Here is a 21045-nt window from a genome sequence, read left to right on the forward strand (position 1 = left end):
GAGGTCTCTCCTCCAACTCCTGGTTCTTCCCAGCCCCAGTTAGCTTGTGAAACGTGCCAAGATCAGCTCAAGGTGATGTGGCTGCAGGGAAGCAGGCCCATGGCATACTAATCAGCTGTGTGCCATACCCCCTGAGCTTGTTTGTGTCCCATCGGGCACCAAAGAGCTAATGCCAGTCCTCTGTCCTTGTCTTGTGTTGCAGAATATCGTTGCCAAGTATGGCGCTCAGTTCCGGGGGAACTCGCAGCACGACGCCCTGGAGTTCCTGCTCTGGTTGCTGGACAGAATGCACGAGGATCTGGGCTCCTCGTCACCCAGCCAGAAGGCTAGGACAGCGGGCAAGGTCAGTGTCCTCTACCCTCCCTTGCCAGACATCTCTGCACCCTCTCCCCAGGGCACTGCTGTTGTAAGGACCTGGCTGGGGTGTATGTGTCGCCACTGCCCTCTAACGGGTGGGATCAGAGCTGCTCAGCTGTGTGTCCTAGGCCCTGCACTGCTAACAGAGATTCTCCTGCAGTAAGGGCCTGCACTCTTGGGGTGGGGGAATTGGAGTGAAGTTCTGTGTGGCCGCTGTGTTACTGCAGCAGTGGGACAATGGAAAAGACCTGTAGAATGAGGATAAATATGTCAAAGACTGTGAGATGCTCAAGTACTGTGGTGAGGGGGCCAGGTAAGAACCATGGATAGATAGGTGGGACCATGGATTTGGTACCCTCTTATCATGTCCCTCCACAGGATCCTCCTCAGCCAGTCAGAGGCTGGGGTGTTTCCCTAACACTGGGGAATAGTCTCCGTTTACTCAGTGACTCTTGGCGGGGACGGGTGGAGTTGGGGGTGAGAACAAGGCTGATTGGCCACTGTGCTGTTGGTATTTTCCTCCCGCCAGTGGAATGACCTGTGCCCCGGGCCCAGCCTTTTCCCGGTACGGATCGGCGTGGTTGTGCCATTGCAGTGTCAAGGCAGTGTGTGTCACCGCACCACCCGTGGGGAGTGGCTGCTGCCTACAGAGGATAAAAGCCCTACTGCTGGTGCCAGCTAGCACAACTCCTCTTGTAGCCCAGGAGACAGAGGGCACTTTCTCAAACCAGGGCTCATGGGTTCTCTTCCCAGGGCATTGGGTGTGTGGATGAGCTGACGATCGTGGTGTTTGGGCCTGGGGCTTTGCTGCGACATATTGTGGAGCTTCTTTAGCTGGGGGAGAAGGGGCATTTGGAGATTCTAAGGCCACAGGGGACCATCTTGGTCTGACCTCCGGCATGGCAGTGTCCGAGCAGCCCTCAGCCAGCATTCGGGTCGGGGAGGAGCTGGGTCAACACAGCACATGCAGCTACTGCGAAGGGGCTCGTGTGCCTGGTGGGGGCTGTGCAGTATCGCAGACACACTGAACTCACTGTGTGGGGTGGGGACAGGCCCGGCATGGAGCAGTTCCCTTGTCACAACACACTGGCCTAGCCTGTCCATGGTTATAGCCCTGCCCCTCTGTTCAGTCACGCCCCCTGGAGCCTGCCCCTGTTTCACAGGAGCTCCTGCTTTCCCTGCAGCCAGTTCTGTGAAGCTGGGGGCCAGCAGATCCCTTTAATGCCTCCCTTCTTACAGCGCCCCTGGGGTAGGGCGGGGTCATCCCTGTTTTACAGATGGTGACATTGAGGCACAGAGTGAGACTATGACTTGCCAAGTCATTGGCAGAGACAGGATTAGAACTTGGGGCTTCCTATCTCCCAGATCCCTGCTTGAGCCGGATCTGGGCTGAGCTGGAACCTGGGTGCCTCCTTCCTGACCCTTCTAACCTGGCCAGTGGCGACCCCTGCATGAGCATCATTTGCAGCAGGAGTCCTTGTGCATGGCACATCCACAGGGTAAACCCTTTGGCCCTGGTCTTGCTCATCCAGTGTGGTTTTGGGGCAGTGCAGTGGAGGCGTCAGACTTGTTGATGCAAGGCACTGAGATCCCCCTTTCCAAGGCTATGTTGTCACCCTGCATGGGATCCCATGTGACGGGAACTGCCTGGGTCCGCAGCAAAGGGAAACCACCCTAATAATAAGAATCTCTTGCATATACCTCCTGCCTTCCCATGTCATCTTAGAGCTCTTTGCCAGCCATGTACCTAGCACTGAAATGCAGCCACCGCTGGGGTGGAACTCAGCAGCTCTGTAACTGTGCACAGCAACACTGCACCTCAGTTTAAAACAGGAAGTGAAGGAGGCTGTCATGCACAGGGTGGCTGGGTGGGCAGACTGTAATTAGCCAAGCTGGGTTTTGGGCTACAGTGGAGAGACCGGTTTAACGAATCTTACCCCTTTTGGGTAGGGAAATATCTGTGACTAGAAATAGGGTTTTACAGGTAGGCTCGTTATTTGGTCAGTGGTTTGTGGGAGTATATCTCAGCCCAGGGCTTGCCTGGAAGTTGCCCAGCCCCGTGTATAACTCTCACACCAGTCCTAGATCCTGCCATGCTGCTCTGGTAGCATGCTACCTCCGCTGTGCACAGGTGCGACTGACTGCACGCAGCCCCAGTGCATTGGGCCCACTGAGTTTTGCTACTCAAAAATTCATGATCTGCCGTGTTTGATTGGTTTCCTAAACCACATGGGATAGTTTCCTCTTCTTGACTGGTTGATTCCCAGACCTGCTAAGAGTTCTGAGTGGCTGTGAGAACAGATCCTGTGAATTCAGATCTGCCACACCTTCTTGCTCTGCAAACCCTTCTCCTGCTTCCCTCTTCTTTCCTGGCCCAGATATGGAACCAACCTCCCACTCCCACCCTGGAGTCCCTCCGCATCATCCGACCCACAGACTCTGTCAGTCACCCGCCCTCTCCAAGGTGACCCCTCGCTCAGCACATCCTACCAAAGAGCTGGCTGGCCTGGTTTTGGCTGCGGCCTGGTCTCGCCATGGGATTCGGCCAGCAGCAGTCAGCAAGCGAAGCCCACACGGAAGCCATGATTTACACCAGTAAAGTTTCCTCTGGCTTGAAACGGGTGTGAGCTCAACTGGTGCAAAGCGGATGGCTGTTGCTAGGGCAGGCCAGGACAGCCTGGGGGTTTGTGGAGTCTCCCTCTGTCTTCCTGGGTGATGTTCCTCAGCTTCCACCAGCCTTCATGGACGCTGTGTGGACCACGCAGGGGGCCTGACCCTCTGGCTGCCAAGACTGGGCACACCTGGGGGGAGACCCCCCCCTCAGCGTTTGCCCCCAAACCTGCACTGAGGTTGGCCCCAAAGCATCCCTGCCATGGGTGGATCTTGCAGGACTGCCAGCCCAGTGTCTGCGTCGTGCCAAGGGCCTGGTTTCTCTGTGGGCTCTGCCCCTGTGGTGGCAAGGCCTTGGGAGCTGGTTCCAGCTGGCGTTGCTCTGCCCTTGGTGTGAGTCCCCCCTGCCCAATGGGGGGAACCCATGTCTCCACGTGGCTGCTAATCTTGCAGTGCAGGATGTTCTCTATCATATCCCCCCCAGTGCTGACCTCTGGCATGGTGCTAAGGGGGTGCCGTGCTGCAGTGCGGGGTGCTCTCCCCTCATTCTGGGCCTCAGATCTGACCATATGGAGTCATCCTATTCTGAGGACCAACCGGTATGGCTAGAATAAAGGGAAATGCCCCCCCGTCCCGAAGAGAGAGAACCAGCTAATGGTTAGAGCAGGGAAGTGCGCATCAGGATTCCTGGGTACTGTACCTCTCTCTGCCAGCGACTTACTGCATGACCCTTGGGCAAATCACATCTGCTCACTGTGCCCCACCTGCAGCATAGCGTTAGTGCCCCTGGCCTGCCCCCGGGGGCCTTGCAAAACGCTCTGAGGTACTGGCTGCAAGGGCCTATACCTGGACGAAGGATCGTCGCTGTTGTTCAAACAGCTTTGTGTGGCACGGGGGCTGCACAGCAGCAATACCCAGAACTGGACAGCTCGGACCCCATCCTGCTGTGTCCTGTGGAGGGAGGCTCGGGACGCACCGACCATCCTGTGGGCTAGGCAGAGAGCAGGCACAGCAGAATGGGGGGTCTCCAAGAGAATGGGCTGCCTCCATCCATCCCAGTGACCCCCACCTTCAGAGGCACAAGTGAGTCCACTAGCTTGAGCACAGAGGCAGCGCGCCTGCCCATAGACAGCTCGGGGCCATGAGAAAAGTGGGAGAGGCAGGGGCCGGGGAAGCCAGAGAGCTGGTGGGAGCAGGGCCCGACGCAGGCAGCTGTCACTGCTGGAGCACTCAGCAGATTTAACGAGGTTCCTCTGCCTTCATCCGGCCACGGCCCCCACGCTGCGCCTTGTGCGGGCCGCAGGCCCCTCAGGAGGGCCCCTGACCCCGTTTCCATCCTTGGCTGGGCCCTGAATGGGGTTGTCAGGCTGGAACCCAGAGAGAGACAATAGGGGAAGGCAGAGCTTTGAAAGCTGCTGCTCCCCCGTTGTGTGCTCTGGCTTCGGGAGGCTGGGCAAGCGGCTGGGGCTGAATGGTGTCTGAGCTGGGGCTGAAAGGGGATGGCAAATAATGTGCTGCTTGTGATTCGTGGCACATAGTTGCTTGGCTGGCCCTCTGCCAGCCGCACATCCGCCTTTGTGGGCACCCTGGCCTTAGGAGGGGTCTGGCTTTGGGCTGTTCCTCCTCCACCCATTCAGTCACCTCAGGGAGGCGATGTCCTTTCAGATGGTGCTCAAACGCGGGGCGCAGGGTTGGGCATCTGAAGGGGAAGACTGTGAAGAGGGGAATTCTGGCCCAGTGGGTAGGGCCCTAGCCTGGCACTTGGGAGACCCGGGTTCAAGTCCCTGCTTTGCCCCACACTCTGTGTGACCGTGGGTAAATCCCTTAACTTCCCCGTGCCTCAGTTTCCTATTTATGGAATAGGGATAATAGCATTGCCCCGCCTTGTGGGATAAACATCTCAATCCTGGCCTGCCAATCCAGTCCCGGTGCCCACATATCCCTGCCAGTGAATGCACCTCTTTCCTCACCCACTGCTACACCAGCTCCTACCCACTCTGGGAGCATGGCTCTTCTACAGACCACTGGGGATAAGGCTGAGCCCCGCCACACTCATTTCACCTCTGGCCACGCACCCTGTTCTGAAGTGGGGTCTCTAGTGAAGCGAGGCTGAGGCTTAGCGCCCGGCACAGGGCAGCCTGTCACTGCTCGTGACCGGCAGGATCCCAGCCATGCTCGGTGCAGACATCTCCGCTGCCCCGCTGGGGACCGGCAACTAATGCAAGTTCCTGGGCGGCTTCATACAGGTTAATTCTGTGGGACGTTAAAGCCTGTGCCGCTCGGCCGCCATCTATGCGTTTGCCAGCACTTCCCTCCCCGCGACACTCCAGTGCCCATTAACAACCCCAAAGTGCCTGTTAGAAGCAGAGGCAAAACATCGCCGTGCGTAAGTTTGCTTGGGGGAATTTGCTTTGTAGCTGTTGTAGACAACGGCCCATTGCCCCAGTGCCCAGCAGCAGGCAGGGACTGCCTCCTAGTGCTGTGCCACCCCTTGGCTACATGCTGGTCTCGCTCCTCCCCCTCCCTAGCTCCAACGAGGTCCTAGAACAGAACATGAGAACGGCCATGCTGAGTCAGACCAGTGACCCACGGGGCCAGGTGTCCGGTCTCTGACACTGCCCAGTATTGGAGCTTCAGGGGGAGTGTACAGAGCAGGGCGATTTTGGAGAGATCCGCCCCTGTGTTCCCCTCCCAGCTTCTGGCAGCCAGAGGTTTAGGATTGGCCTGAGCACGGGATTACATCTGGCTAATGGCCATTGATAGACCTATTCCCCATGAACTTACCCAGTTCTTTGTTGAACCCAGTTATAGTTTTTGCCTTCACAACATCCTCTGGCAATGAGTTCCACAGGTTGTCTGTGCGTTGTGTGAAGAAGTGTTTCCTCTTGTTTGTGTTAAACCTGCTGCCTGTTTATTTCATTGGGTGACCCCTGGTTCTTGTGTTGTGTGAAGGGGTAAATAAAACTTCCTTATTCACTTTCTCCATACCAGTCGTGATTTTTATAGCCCTCAAACATATCCCCCCTTAGTCGTCTCTTTTCCAAGCTGAACAGCAATAATCTTTTCACTCGCTCTTTGTATGGAAGCCATTCCATGCCCTTCTCTGAACCATGTCCAGTTCCACTGTATCCTCTTTGAGATGGAGCGACCCGATTTGGACAAAGTATTCCAGGGGTGGGTGCACCACGGATTTATGTAGTGGCATTATATTTTCTGTCTTATTTTCTATCCCTTTCTTCATAGTTCCTAGCCTTTTTACTGCTGATACGCACTGAGCTGAAGTTTTCAGAGAACGATCCACGATGATTCCAAGATCTCCTTCTTGAGCGGCAACAGTCAATTTAGACCCCATCATTATATAGATCTAGTTGGAATCATTTTTTTCCAATGTGCATTACTTTGCACCTATCAATGTTAAATTTCATCTCCCATTTTGTTGCTCAGTCACCCAGTTTTGTGAGATCCCTTTGTAACTCTTCGCAGCCAGAAAATGTGCCACTCTCTTGTTCGCTCCCTTTTTCCAGCTCCTTAATGAACAGCACAGGAACCAGCACAGATCCTTGGGGGTTCCCGCTGTTTACCTCTCTCCATTGTGAAAACTGTCTATTTATTTCTACCCTTTGTTTCCTATCTTTTAGATCCAGGAGAGGACCTTCCCTCTTATCCCATGACTAAGTTTACTTAAGACCCTTTGGCGAGGGACCTTTTCAAAGGCTTTCCGAAAGTCCAAGTACACTATATTCACTGGGTCCCTCTTTTCCACATGCTGACTCCCTTGAAGAATTCAAACAGATTGGTGAGGCGTGACTTCCCTTTACAAAAGCTGTGTTGACTCTTCCCCAGCATATCGTGTTTATCTCAGTGTCGGATAATTCTGTTCTTCGCTATACTTTCTGCCAATTTGCCTGTCCATTACAAGCTGTTTCCTCGCTGTGCGAGCCAGCACTTGCATCCTGCGCTCTGAAGAGGAATAGGCGCTCAGTCAAGCAGGGCCGATCTAGCCGTTAACGTATCCCCCCGTCCCCTGCCTCCTAGCTCCCACGCCTCCTCAGAGAGAGGATTACAGTTCAGATCTATTCAGAATCTTGACCACCCGTGACGGCTGCCATCTCCTCCCACCTGCAGCCCTCATGGCGGGGGAGCACAGCATAACTCAGCGCCTCTCATTTCCATAGGGCCTGTCAGCTTGAAGCGCTTTGCAAGCTCCGGCCAGGCTCTGATCTCACACCCGCTTTCCAGTCGTGTTGCTCTGCCAGCTTCGATGGGTAATTGCCAATTCTTCTTCGAGTGCTGGTCCCTATGTGCACTCCACATGGGGGATACGCATGCACGCCATGCACCTGAGGCCAGGATGTTTTGCAAGCAATGCCCGTTGGTCTGCACATGCTTAGTCTAGTTGAATAGTGTTTTCCCCTTTTAATTCCCCCCCTGGGGATTTCCCCCCTGAGAAGTCTGGGATTATGCCCAGAGTCCTGGGGTTCATAAGAATGGCCCTACTGGGTCAGACCAAAGGTCCATCCAGCCCAGTATCCTGTCTTCCAACAGAGGCCAATGCGAGATGCCCCAGAGGGAATGAACAGAACAGGTAATCATCGAGTGTCCATCCCCTGTCACCATTCCCAGTGTCTGGCAGCCAGAGGCTGTTCAAAAACAGTGTTTCCTGCCCTCGTTCCTTTTCGGTGAGGGACGAACATCTCTGCTATCTCCACGGCCTGGGTGAGGCTCATGTTTCTGCCAAGTGCAGCACCTGCTGCTTTTTTCCCTCAGGACTCGTGTGGGTGGGGAGCTGAGACTCAGAAAACATCAGTCAGATCTGGGCTGGGTACCCCCCAGGGTACATCAGTCTCAGAAAGTGGGCAGCGCCCCTCTGAGCATGAGCTTGGGAACAGAGGCTAGGACTGTTAAGCCGAAGGAGAAGGCTTGAGAGCAAGGGGCATGGCCATAGACAATAAGGACAAGCCATCTTCGTCTAAGTCTGCCCTGAAGAGAAAGGATCCCTCCCCAGCCCCGTCAAAGTCACGAGAGCCAGCATGCACGGGTGCTAAGGACTTAGACAGGAGAAGGAGGCACCCAAGGGTTCAGATTCGAGAAGTCTGACATCAGCTGTGATGGTGAAAGCTCAGGATAAACAGCTCCTGGTGTGCCCATCCCTTCTAGAGCGGCTGCTCCCACCCCAGGAGGACGGAGAAGCGTAACTTTGTTCCATCCAAGAGAGGAGAGTTTCTATTCTCTCGCCCGCTGCCTAAGTCGGTGGCGCAGGCGGCTACAGAGCAGACCAAGCCCCAGCCCCCCAAGGCTGCTCCCTCTGATAGGGGGCAGAAGTCACTCGATCTTCTCTTCCACTTCCCTCCAGTTCCGGATCTCAAATGACCAGGCCCTCTTGGCCAAATCTGATTTTACTAGTTACACAAAGTGTATGGAATTTAAGGCCAAGGTCTCTAAAGAGGATAGAGCCCGCTTCCAGGCCTTAGTGGATGAAGGCAGATTGGTGGCCAAAACTTCCCTCCGAGTATTTTTGGTCCCTCCAGCATCCCTGGAGAGAGGGGCAGGAGTGGGGGGTTCCCATGCTGCATGTCCCCCACCTCCCTCTGGCTTGGGTTTAATTCTATTCCACTGGGGCACTATTCTCACAGGGGTGTGAGTCGCTGGAACCGTCGGCCCTCTGCATTCCCCTGCAGCCGCGGTTCCCTGGAGCACAGCTTGGGCTGTGCTTGTGCCTGGCTCCCCCAGCTCAGCGCTGTGCTTTAGACAGCATTAGCAAGTTTCATTAGCCCCTTTGCATGCAGTTGCCCCCGTCCCCTGCCTTGGGCCAGGCCTTCTTCCTGCAAACAGGACCTCAGTGTGAGGGCATGGAGAGGGCTGGGTTCTCTCTCCTAGTCTCTGGATCCCAGTCCTGGCCTCCCTCTGTGTGGCCATTAGGTTCTTAGCCCCTGCACTTTGGGGACGGACCCTGGGCAATGCCTGGCTGAACTCACCAGCTGCAATGGGTCCCCTGTCTCTAAACACTAAGATCCTGGAGCTGACACCTGGGGGAGGCCTGCAGGGGTGAGGGAATGGGGGGGGGGCATGGCTGCAGGAGGGGAGGAGAGCCATGCCATGCGTCTGAGAGCACCCCTGCTCAGGATGCTGAGCAAGCATGCCTTGCTCATCCCTAAACACCTGCCCATGCTGGGCCCCACGGGGCTCACCCCTCCTGGGCAGGCTGCCCAGGTCCTCCTCCTACCCCCTCTGCTCTTTTCCAGTCAGGACCTCAGGCTGGGGATGAGGGTGGAGGTGGAGCTCCCTGTCCCTGAGGGGCAGGAGACTGACAGCCTTCGGGACGGGCTTCCGCTCGATTTCACGCGCATTGCAGGGAGGTAACACTGCTCCTGCTGGGAATGGCAGCGCGGGCGCCCGGGGCATTGCAGGGCCTCTGTCGTGTACTGAGCTCCCACTGGGACCCAGAGGTGGCACTGAGCCCGTCAGAGAGATTGTGGCGATCCCCTGGGAATTAGGGATGTTTAGGGGTGAGGGGGGTTGGCTTCCTTAAGGGAGAGGGGCAGGAGGTGAAGCCAGTCTGGGCCAGGCCCTACGTGGATCTGGTGGTGACTTGGCCAGGTTCCTACTGCCCACCCTGCCCTCCCCTCCCCCCTTGTAGGCAGAGCAGGATCGAATGGCCCCCAGGGACTGAGCTCCCCGCTGGCCCCAGAGGACAGGGTACAGCATGTGTGGGGGGAACTTGCCTGATGGTTGCCCCACTGGGCAGGTTCGAGGGATGAGCAGAGCCCCCTGTCTCCAGAGCCATCAGTCTGGCACCTTCCACCAGTCCCAGCTTCACCGAGATCTTAAAGAAATCCAGTGGGCAGGGCATGGTGATTGCAGGGCTCCCACAGCAGGGGCAGGGGCAAGGACCATGCCCCTTGTGCCCTGAGGGTGAGGGGGCACCGGGCTCGATTCCCCAGGGGATGGGTCCCTTGGCTTCATGGTTAGACTGGGGTTGTGCTGGGCCAGGGCAGTCGGAAAGCCCTAGCTGCAGTCCCGGGCCTGCTGGGCTCTGCCAGCAGAAGCAGCAAGTTCAGGAGGTGGGTGGTGAGCCCGGCCAGGTAGGAGAGGAGCAGGGCCGGGCTGCCCACCTCAGCTCTCCCTAATCCCTGCCTGCGTTTTGGCAGTGGGCTCTCTGGTTTGATCCCATTTTACCAGCAGATTATCCCCTTTCTTGGGATCCTGAGTCCCTCCCTCTGTGTACGTACACACAATGTCTCATCAGCCTGGTGCAGGCAAGGGGCCCCCGGAGCCTCACCAGTGCCAGAGAAATCCCTGCCGAGGGACTCTGGCATTTGTAAAGTGAAACCCACCCGCCCATCTCGCCCCCTGCTCTCTCGGCTCCCAGAGGCACTCACCCCCACTGGGATTTTCCCTGGCAGGGCTGGGCTGGGTGGTCCTGGGCTGGGAGACCTCCAGCATTATCCCAGCCCTGCAGCAAGTGCTGCTGGTGGTTCCCTCTGTGCTGATGCTGAAACAATGCCCCTTTGTGGTCCGGGTGGCTTGTGCTCATTGAAGATCCCATGGCAACTTTTCTCCAGTTGAATGAACGCAGATCTCCAGAGTCCCGTGCCGGCGCTGCAGCAGACTGTCCTCTTCCCCGGGCATGGTCCCTGGGGATGGGCTGACTGCAGGGGTTTTGCAGTGACGCTGGGGGGCGTGTGCTGGGGACAGAGGCTGCTAGATTCTGGGATTGGAGACCCCTGGACGCAGCAAGTCCTTCCCCAGCCTGTAGTGCTGACATGACCCTCTGTGGCCGGAACCAACCCAGCTCTGCCCGTGGCAGAGGCAGGAACAGAAGCCAGGAGTCCTGACTCCTAGGTCGCTGCTCTGGTACCCTGGCTTTGGGTTCACAATTCCTGCCCAGCCTGGACTCCCTGGGAGATGCTGGGTCTGCTTTTGCCCAAAGCCGGTTGGCCCTGTTCAGACTGTGCTTGGTGGTCTCTGCTCCCTGCTGCCCAGCTCTGCCTGGCCCTGCAGACTGTAACTCCTCCAGACAGAGCATATCGTTGAGGAGTGACTGTTACACCTCCAGGTGCACTCTGTCGTGTGGGTAGCATAGCAGCACAGCCACGCAGCTGTAGCATCCGTCGCTAGGCGCTGCATCTCCCAGTCCCTTTGGCCTCCAGTCATCTGCAGGCACAGCAAGCCCCCAGCACTGGCCCCACACCGTCTCCAGCCATAGGAACACAAGGCCTGGTGCAGCCTGCTCAGGGTTGGTCGGAGTGTGCCCGCTCACGGCTCTGGGAGGCAGCCGGGAATTTGCATTAGACGGGCCGTGCAGCTGTTCTCATGGACGCGGGAGCATCCTGTTAGACCCTCCAGTCCCCTCCAAGGGGTAGCGCATGGCCATTCAGTACTGCACATTTACTGGGGCATTGCTCAATCTAGTTTTAAATGGGCCAGCACATCCCTTGGGATGCTCTGCACAGAGTTGGGGGTCAGGAAGGGTCCCAGCTGTGCAGCCTATCCTGTCCCTTTCTTCCCCACCTAGTTCCAGCCCCCATGAGGCGTGCTCTTATCGCCTCCCCTGCTTTGGCTGTGCACACCCTGGGCTCCGGGGGAACCGAAGGCGCTCGGCACCTCTCAGGATTAGCCATAGATAAGTTGGAAATTTTTTGCTGAAACTGCTTTTGGTGGAAAACAGCGACGTGCCCAAACAGGGCGTTTTGCGGGAAAGGGGTGGTTTCCATGACGTTTTCAGCTCGACAAAATGTTGGAAAGCAAAGGGTTGAAATGGTTGTGACGTTTCAGAAATGAAAAGTTCTGGTTTTCTGAACGGGGTGGGAAGGCACGTTCGTGGTGTGTATGTGTGTGTGATGGGGGCACTGGGGGGGAGGGTGATTCTCCTCTTTACGCCACTCCAGGGGGTGCAATGGAGAGCACAAGCAGGGCCATATCTTTAGTGGCAGTGACGGGGAGGCAGGATAACCGGCAGTCTCCATAGTCTCTCTACGTTCCCCATCTGCACAATGTAGTAATAGCACTGCCCTGCCTCAGAGGGGCATGTGAGGATTAATGCATTACAGAGTGTGCAGTGCTCTGATACCAGGCCGGTGGGGGCCGGAGAAGTACCTACCACAGATAACTAGATAGAGACACACCTGGCAAAACAGTAGGTCAGGACTGAAGTGCATCAGCAGAACTGTGCAGGCACTGTGCTGGGGGTCACTGCAGATCAGCAGTGGCACAGCAGTGCAGGCTGGTGGAGAACCCACCCGTACCATGCATAGCTCCAGTCACTCCCATCTGCTCCAAGTCCTTCGGCGAAGGAACGGGAAACCCCCTTGATCACACGGACCCTTAAGCAAAACCCGTAAGAAGCCAGCACTGACAATCTGCTCTGGCTCAGCAGGACACAAACAGGCAGGTTGATGACTCCCTGGAGACTTGGTTGATCTCAGTCCATCTGCCCCGCCTCCTGGATGGCCATGAAGCCCGGGTCCATCCTCTGCCATTAAAGATATGGCCCTGCTTGTGCTCTCCATTGCACTCCCTGGAGTGGCGTAAAGAGGAGAATCACTCTCCCCCCCCGTGCCCCCCTCACACACACACACACACACACACACCACGAATGGTTGGTTCGTTTCCCTGGGATCTGCAGTGGAAGTGGAATACGATGGCTGGTCAAACGCCAAAGGGATCAGGTAAAGCGAGATGGAGAGGCAGTTCTGCCTCCCACTGCTGTCTCAAGTCTCTCATCTCAACATCGGTTGCATGAAACTTTAAGGCATCAAAGGCGACAGCTGTCCTGAGAGCTCATGCAGCAGGTACAGCTGCAGCTACCGGGGGAAGGGAGAAGTAGATGAAAATTCTGCAGTGTGTATCAGGGCTGGGAAGGTGACAGCGCCCTCGCCCTGGGAGGAGAGAGCGCCCTCTCCAGTCGTGCCCAGCACATTGCAGGAAACCTCCAACAATAAGCCCATCTGCCCATGGCCAAGCTCTCCCCACTGGCCCAGGTAGGTCTGCTTCCCACCTGCCAACCCATCAGCAAGATGTGCTGTGAGCAGAGAGATGGAGCTGCTGGGGGGTCATTATAGCATCCTCCGTGCTGGCAGCAGCATCCAGCATGCTCAGCACATTGCCGATCCCTGCTCCACTGCAGACAGCTCCCGCGCCAGAGGATGGACCCGGGCTTCATGGCCATCCAGGAGGTGGGGCAGACAGACTGAGATCAACCAAGTCTCCAGGGAGTCATCAACCTGCCTGTTTGTGTCCTGCTGAGCCAGAGCAGATTGTCAGTGCTGGCTTCTTAAGGGTTTTGTGTCTGAGGACCTGCTCCTGCCCCTGCTGTTAAGTAGCTGCAGGGTTCTGCCCCAGAGGTGTCTGCACTTCAGTGACAGGTGTATTTAATGTTCCTCAGTCCTTTGGGATTGTTCAAGAAGGAAGATGATATTATGGAAACCAGAAAGTTGGCAGCCCCAGCCCCTACCTCAAGACAAACAGCGGTTGCAACCAGCAGCCAGTCTTGGGGATCCATTAACTTCCTTGCAGAAATGAGCTGAAACCAGAGTCTCTGCCCTGAAATTTCAGGGCTGGGAGGAGTGGCTCACAGTGGAATCCCAGGACCTAAAACCCACCTCCCCTACAGCTTTGGTCCCAGTTTGGATGCAGAAGGATCAGGTACCTATATGAAGTATTTTCAAGGCCATTAGTAACTAAGGAGGATGTTAGACAACATCTACTAGGGATAAACCTTTTGAAAGCTGCAGGCCCAGCACCCAAGAGTCCTAAAAGAGTTGGCTGAGGAGATCACTGACTCGGTGATGTTAATTTCTATAAATCTTTGAATACCAGGGAAATTGCAGAAGACTGGAAGAGTGCTAATGTTTAGCCAGTATTCAAAGAGGGCAAGTAGGAGGGCCCAGGTAACTATAGGCTGGTGAGCCTGACATCAGTAATTGGCAAAATAATGGAAATACTGATAAGGGGATTCAGCTGATAAAGAATGAATGGCTAGGAATACAATGAATGCCAGTCAACATGGTCTTATGGGAAATAGATCTGGACAGACAAATCTGATTTCATTTTTTGAGGAGATTGCAAGTTTGGTTGATAAATGTAACTGGGTAGATGTAAAATACTTAGACATTAGTGAGGCATTTGACTTAGTACAGCACAGTATTCTAGGGTGACCAGATGTCCCGATTTTATAGGGACAGTGCCGATTTTGGAGTCTTTTTCTTATATAGGCTCTTATTACCCCCCTCCCCATCCTGATTTTTCACATTTGCTGTCTGGTTACCCTACAGTATTCTTATTTAGAAAAATAACACTATACATTATCAATACAGCACGTGTTAAACGGATTAAGAACTGGCTAACTGATAGATCACAAAAAGTGTAGTTGTCACTGGGGACTCCTCATCAAATGGGGATGTTTCTAGTGGGGTTCTGCAGGGATCAGCGGAAGACCCAACGTTACTCAAGATTTTCATCAATGACCTGGAAATAAGTATAAAATTGCTGTGGATACAATCTGTGGCTGAGTAAACAAGAAGGACAGGGCCATCATACAGAGCGAGCTGGGTCACTTGGTAAGCAGGGCCTGCTCAAACAAAAGGCATTTTAATACAATCAAATACAAAGCACTACATCTAGGAGCAAGGATGGAGGCAAAAGCCTGCAGAATGCGGGACTGGATCCTGGATCGCAGGGACTCTGAAAAAGATTGAGGGATCACAGAGGACAAACAGCTCCACGTGAGCTCCCAGTGCGATGCTGTGGCACAGAGGGTTGATGCCATCTTTGGAGGTGTAAACGGGCATGGCGAGTAAGAGGAGGGGGTGATTTTACTGCTGTGTCCGGCGTTGGTGAGACCACTGCTGGATCCTGCGGCCAGATCTGGTGTCCACGTCCTAAGACGGATGTTGAAAAATTGGAGAGGGTGCAGAAAAGAGCCACAAAAATAATATGAGGGCGGGAGAAAATGCCATGCAGGAGAGACTCAAGGAATTTGTCTTATCAAGCATGTGGGGCGGGACCAGAGGACCTCTTGAGGGCCCTTCCCACCCTACATTTCTGTGACAATCGAGAGGTGACTTGATTAGCGTCATGGGGAGGGAAAACCAGGTACGGAGGGGCTCTTTAACTGAGCAGAGAAAGGCAGAACAAGAAACAAAGGCTGGAGACTGAAGCCAGACATGTTCCGATGTGAAAAACTTGTGCAATTGTTTACAAGCCGAAGGATTAACCATTGGAACCAAGTGCCAAGGGAAGTGGTGGATGCTGTTTCTTGATGCCTTCCAGGAAGAGATGCGTTAGTCAGCCCCAACTCACTGGGCTCAATACAGGGGTAACTGGTTGAAATCTAATGGGCTGGAGATCAGAATTCAGACCCCTTCTGGCCTTATTTTCGATGACTCTGTGGGGATGTGGCTGGAACCTTGTGAGAACAGCACCTCCCAGGAGATTTCCAATGCTCGGCATCTTGCTGATCTCAATGAGATTTCTGCCGTCCGGGGTCAAAATCTGGTGGGAACAGCTCACAGGATCTCGGCGTTGTCTAATCCAGAGACTGGCTGGCCTTGCACATCCCAGCCTGACCCTCGGCTGGATCGAAACCCTCACACTGCTTCCTGGGCCCAGCGGGGCAGTTAGCTTAGGGATGTGTTTCCTGGGGCAGAGAGGCAAATTCTAACCAGGAAGATCAGTCAGAATCCAGCCCAGAGGTGCCTTATGAAATCAGGACACTCCAGCTTGGTTTATGTCCCCGAGTCCTTCTGCACTGCACTGATCCCTCTTTCCAGGTGCCATTCTCCGGGGGGAGCCCATTCATCCTATTGGACTTGGCCCCCCCCATGCTTGAGGCACACTCACATTCTGTCCCTGTTCATTGCTTTCAACCTAAAAATGCTCTCTCGTAAGGACATCGCTAGCTCTTTAATGTCCCAATGCCCATTAGGGGGTTGCACCAGGGATGAGTTTGGCCCTGGTTGTATCTCAGTACACTCCTTGCTTGTCACCCAGGGGTCTCTTCAGCCATAGGAAGGGGACGGCACCCATCTCAGGTACAGGTGCCAACCGGGGATGGCGTTCCCAGCGGGCAGCTGTGCTGCTCATGCACTGGTTGGCTTTGGGGTAGGGGACACCACTGGTTGATTAGTTGCTCGGGATTTTGTGGCTTTTTTCCTATTTAGCCATGTGTCAAGTGAGGCCGGGTCAATGTCTGTGGCTGTTGCTAGCCAATTGACAGCTCCAGGACCTGCATCGGAATGAGAAGCCGCCGGGAACTCAAAGCAGACTTTAGCCAGGCATCTGTGGCATGAGCCATCCTGGATGTCACTCGTGCGCTGTGTCCTAGATGCTCTGACTGGTGCTGCCGGCGGCGAGACATCTGGGCCGTTATTGTCACGTCTTAGCTCTGAGCCCAGGGGAAAGAAATGCACCCTTCATGTTAAAACAGCTCTGGCCTGTTTCCTCCGCAAGAGAGCAGCTCTCCCCGGGTAGGAGGCAGAGATGCTGCTAGCAGTGCCGAACAGCGCAGTCTGCTTCTGAGCCGGCCTGCCCAGAGCTGCACTTTAAAACCCATTCCCCCCGAGGCTGCTTACATCTTTAATGTAGCTGAGGTGCTGTGTGTGTACTTATGCAAGTGTAGCTGTCTGGGTGAGTCCTGAGCTCTCCCTCTTCCTGTGCCTCTCTCCCCCGACAGCTGTCTCTCAAAATCAGACAGTTACTGCAAAGACAACTCACAGTAATACTGGGTGAGTTACTGTTGCTATGAATTTTGTCCAGAGGAGTGGCCGAAAAGCAGATGATGTTGCAACTATAAAATCATGATGACCATGGAGAAAGTAAATAAGGAAGTGTTATTTATTCCTTCTCATAACACAAGAACTAGGAGTCACCCAATGCAATTAACAGGCAGCAGGTTTAAAACAAGCACAAAGGAAGTATTTCTTCACACAACACACAGTCAACCTGTGGAACTGCCAGAGGATGTTGTGAAGGCCAAGACTATAACAGGGTTCAAAAAAGAACTAGATAAGTTCTTGGAGGATAGGTCCATTGATGGCTGTTAGCCAGGATGGGCAGGGATGATGTCCCTAACATCTGTTTGCCAGAAGCTGGGAATTAGCGACAGGGGATGGATCACTTGATGATTCCTTGTTCTGTTCATTCCCTCTGGGGTACCTGGCACTGGCCACTGTCAGAAGACAGGATACTGGGCTAGGTGGGCCTTTGGTCTGACCCAATGTGGCCGCTCTTATGTTTTTATGTTAAGTATTTACACTCTATTTCTGACCTCTCCAGCCGAGAGTCCTTTACTGTTTCCAGTAACCTGAGACACTGTTTCTCCTGTGAGGTCACTGGATGGAGACCAGGATGATATTAGCAGGACGCTGCTCCTAATTTGGAGTTTGGGACAGGTTGTCTCACATGGGAACATGGGAAACCTACAGACCCATGTGTCCATCTAGTCCAGCCTCCATCATCAGCCAGCAACAGATACTTCAGAGAAAGTTGCAAGAACCCCCACAGTAGGCATTTATGGAATAACCTGCCCACAAGCACAATTCCCTCCTGCCCCCAATAGTCAGAGAATGACTAAAGCCCTGAAGCAGGAGGGCTTAAATCCCTTCCAAATAGCTCATTCATTTTAGTATTGCCTATTGCCCTGCTGGATACTCTTACCATTGTCTAATTCCTTTCTCGGTCTTGCCTGAGCAATATCTGTCAGTGACTTCTGCTGGCTAATTGTCAGTTGCGTGAAAAAGCGTTTTCTTGAATCTGTTTTAAGTTCCCCACCTTTCAATCTCACTGACTTTCCCCTTGTTCTTGGATTCCGACACAGGCTGATGTCTAGGCTTGGCAGAATTTGATTTATTTTTATTATTATTTCAACTGATAATATCAAGGTTTATTTTAAAGCATTTTTTTCTATTTTTATTCATTTAAATTTTCACAGTTGTGGGAATGGTGCTGGTGGTGGTGGTGGTGGTGGGGTCAGATAATGACCGTAAAAGTTGAGATTCAAAAATAGAGCTTTGTAAATGATTAAAACAGAAATTATTAACATCATGTGTCCACACATACAGAGTAAATATCCTGCAATCAACAAACTGTACCTCTTTTCACTATTCATTCGCTATCCTTTTGTAACAAGCCTAATTCAAAAGTCTAAATCATTGAAATTTGACTCTAATATGTTCTCACGCAGGATTTTGCTTACTTTGTCTGTAAATTTTGATGATTACCCTGGAAATGCTTTTTCGCTGGTTTGTGTGTGTCCGGTGAAATCGATGTTGTTTACTGACATTTACCAATAAAAATTGAATCCTTCCAAACCTAGTGATACCCTCCCTGGGCCGCTAGCCCTTCTAATCTTCTGGAGCTGAAGTGCTTTTGGTTTGTTACAGGTGTGCTTGGAGGTGACTGATCATTTCCGCTATCCAGTATATTTCCCCTTTTTATCTGGCTTTTTGTCCTTGCATAGTGATTCCTGTGTTGGTTCCTTTACACAGCTGTTGAAAGTGCTCTTGCCCAGAATTACAGCTCAGAACTGCTAAATCATGTTACTTTTTCATTGGTTTAAGTTCTTTCTAAACATGCCCTTAGGAGCTGTAACAGCTGCCTTCCTAGTTTGGAGTAGATTTCCCTTCCGCACGTATAATTTATCAATATTGGACACCCCCTATCATAGTATCTGAGCCCCTCACAGTCAGAAGCTATTCATCCTCCCCCTCCTGTGAGGCAGGGGCAGGGCTGTTCTCCTCCTTGTATAGATAGGGATCTGAGGCACAGAGAGACTAAGTGACTTGCCCAAGGTCACACAGGAAGTCTGTGGCAGAGCATAGAATTAGAATCATAGAATATCAGGGTTGGAAGGGACCTCAGGAGGTCATCTAGTCCAACCCCCTGCTCAAAGCAGGACCAATTCCCATCTAAATCATCCCAGCCAGGGCTTTGTCAAGCCTGACCTTAAAAACCTCTAAGGAAAGAGATTCCACCACCTCCCTAGGTAATCCATTCCAGTGCTTCACCACCCTCCCAGTGAAAAAGTTTTTCCTAATATCCAACCTAAACCTCCCCAACTGCAACTTGAGACCATTACTCCTTGTTCTGTCATCAGGTATCATTGAGAACAGTCTAGATCCATCCTCTTTGGAACCCCCTTTCAGGTAGTTGAAAGCAGCTATCAAATCCCCCCTCATTCTTCTCTTCTGCAGACTAAACAATCCCAGTTCCCTCAGCCTCTCCTCATAAGTCATGTGCTCCAGCCCCCTAATAATTTTTGTTGCCCTCCGCTGGACTCTTTCCAATTTTTCCACATCCTTCTTGTAGTGTGGGGCCCAAAACTGGCACAGTACTCCAGATGAGGCCTCACCAATGTCGAATAGAGGGGAACGATCATGTCTGTTGGAGAAAAACAAGTGGAGTGCAGTCCACGCCATCCTCCAGATTATTAATGAAGATATTGAACAAAACCGGCCCCAGGACCGACCCCTGGGGCACTCCACTTGAAACTGGCTGCCAACTAGACATGGAGCCGTTGATCACTACCCATTGAGCCCGACCATCTAGCCAGCTTTCTATCCACCTTATAGTCCATTCATCCAGCCCATACTTCTTTAACTTGCTGGCAAGAATACTGTGGGAGACTGTATCAGAAGCTTTGCTAAAGTCAAGGAATAACATATCCACTGCTTTCCCCTCATCCACAGAGTCAGTTATCTCCTCATAGAAGGCAATTAGGTTAGTCAGGCATGACTTGCCCTTGGTGAATCCATACTGACTGTTCCTAATCACATTCCTCTCCTCTAAGTGCTTCAGAATTGATTCCTTGAGGACCTGCTCCATGATTTTTCCAGGGACTGAGGTGAGGCTGACTGGCCTGTCCTTCCTGAACAGTTTATATCCATCCATGACAGTACTCCAGTCATGTGAGTTATCCCACCAATTCTCTGTTATTCCAAGGCCTCTATTGAAGCCAGGTCTCTAGTCCCAGGGCAGTGGTCTAACCACTGGACTGTCCTTCCTTTCTGATAATTTCTCTCTAAGCAGTGCCCCTCCGGTGGGTGTGGGCAGGGGGTTAGGAGGTCTGGGATTGCTATTCTCTGGGTTAGGAAACACGCTCATTATTTTATTTTTGTGTTCTTAATACAATCTTTCTTAAACCATCTCTGCTTGGCTTTCTTTTCCTTTTTTATTGGGTTCTCTTTAGTTCCACTGATGTCCTACTTAGAGTCCTTGGCAGCTGTGTTAAAAATGCCATTTAACTTTCCAAGCACTAGATTTATGCCACCGGATGTAAGACAGTGATTTTTTATTCAAGAAAGCATTGCTCATATTTTCTATCCATGGGCTTTTCAGGATTTGGTCGTATTTTTCTTTCTGTCCCCTGGGTCCCTATAAATCTGACAGGAGGTTTAGGGAGATTTGGGGAAGTATAATTTTTCACTACCCTTTGTTTTGATTTATTCATACGTGGAACAATTTGCTTGTGACCTGACAGCTGTGATTGAGATTTTACTATTAAGTGCATCAATGTCTCTGCTAAGGAACGAGGCTACTGCTTGCAACCAAATGTGTCTCTGCCTGTAGAGTTACCTCTTACTTTCTCACTTGGGCTGTACAGGCTCAGGTTGTTACACACAGTCACTCCTCTCTTGCTATTTGTTCTAGCAGCATTATTGTGATTAGTGCCCTGTTTTAATACATGGGCACAGGAAAGGGCCCATTATCCAGCCTGCTCTGTTGTTTCTATGGGACTTGCCATTATCTACAATTGAACAAAGTGCCGTAAGCCCATTTCATTGGGTCTCTTCACATGTTTAACTTTAACCCCATGCTGAAGTGCTTTGCTGAATCGGGGCCATCGTCAGGTTTTCAGTTTATTGCATCCCAGTAATTTCCATAGCAAAGGTACCTGCTTTACAAGGAAGACTTCATCCCTGCACCTGCCAGCCCTGCAAACTCAGCCTGGCATCTGAGAGTCAAGCTGGGTGTAGTGTTTAGGAATTGGGGAGTATCCTTTTAAAGAGCGTGCTAGCCCTCCAGTGGTGCTCACCGTGTTGTGCGTTCAGAACCCTGCAGGTGCTGCGGTGTGGCTATGTA

At 52.9% G+C, this 21045-nt stretch overlaps 1 protein-coding gene across 2 annotated transcripts in view; it reads left to right on the top strand.

Moving 5' to 3' along the window:
* The window catches only part of USP43 (ubiquitin specific peptidase 43), a 175504-nt gene that overhangs the window by 25439 nt on the left and 129020 nt on the right, over positions 1 to 21045 (top strand). For both annotated transcript variants that reach the window (XM_034790481.1, XM_034790482.1), the window contains exon 2: positions 203 to 343. In XM_034790481.1, coding sequence (XP_034646372.1) covers positions 203 to 343 — 141 coding nt within the window. The remainder of the gene's footprint in view (positions 1 to 202; positions 344 to 21045) is intronic.

This window comes from Trachemys scripta, chromosome 14 (genome assembly GCF_013100865.1).
Source record: "Trachemys scripta elegans isolate TJP31775 chromosome 14, CAS_Tse_1.0, whole genome shotgun sequence".
Lineage (NCBI taxonomy): Eukaryota > Metazoa > Chordata > Testudines > Emydidae > Trachemys > Trachemys scripta.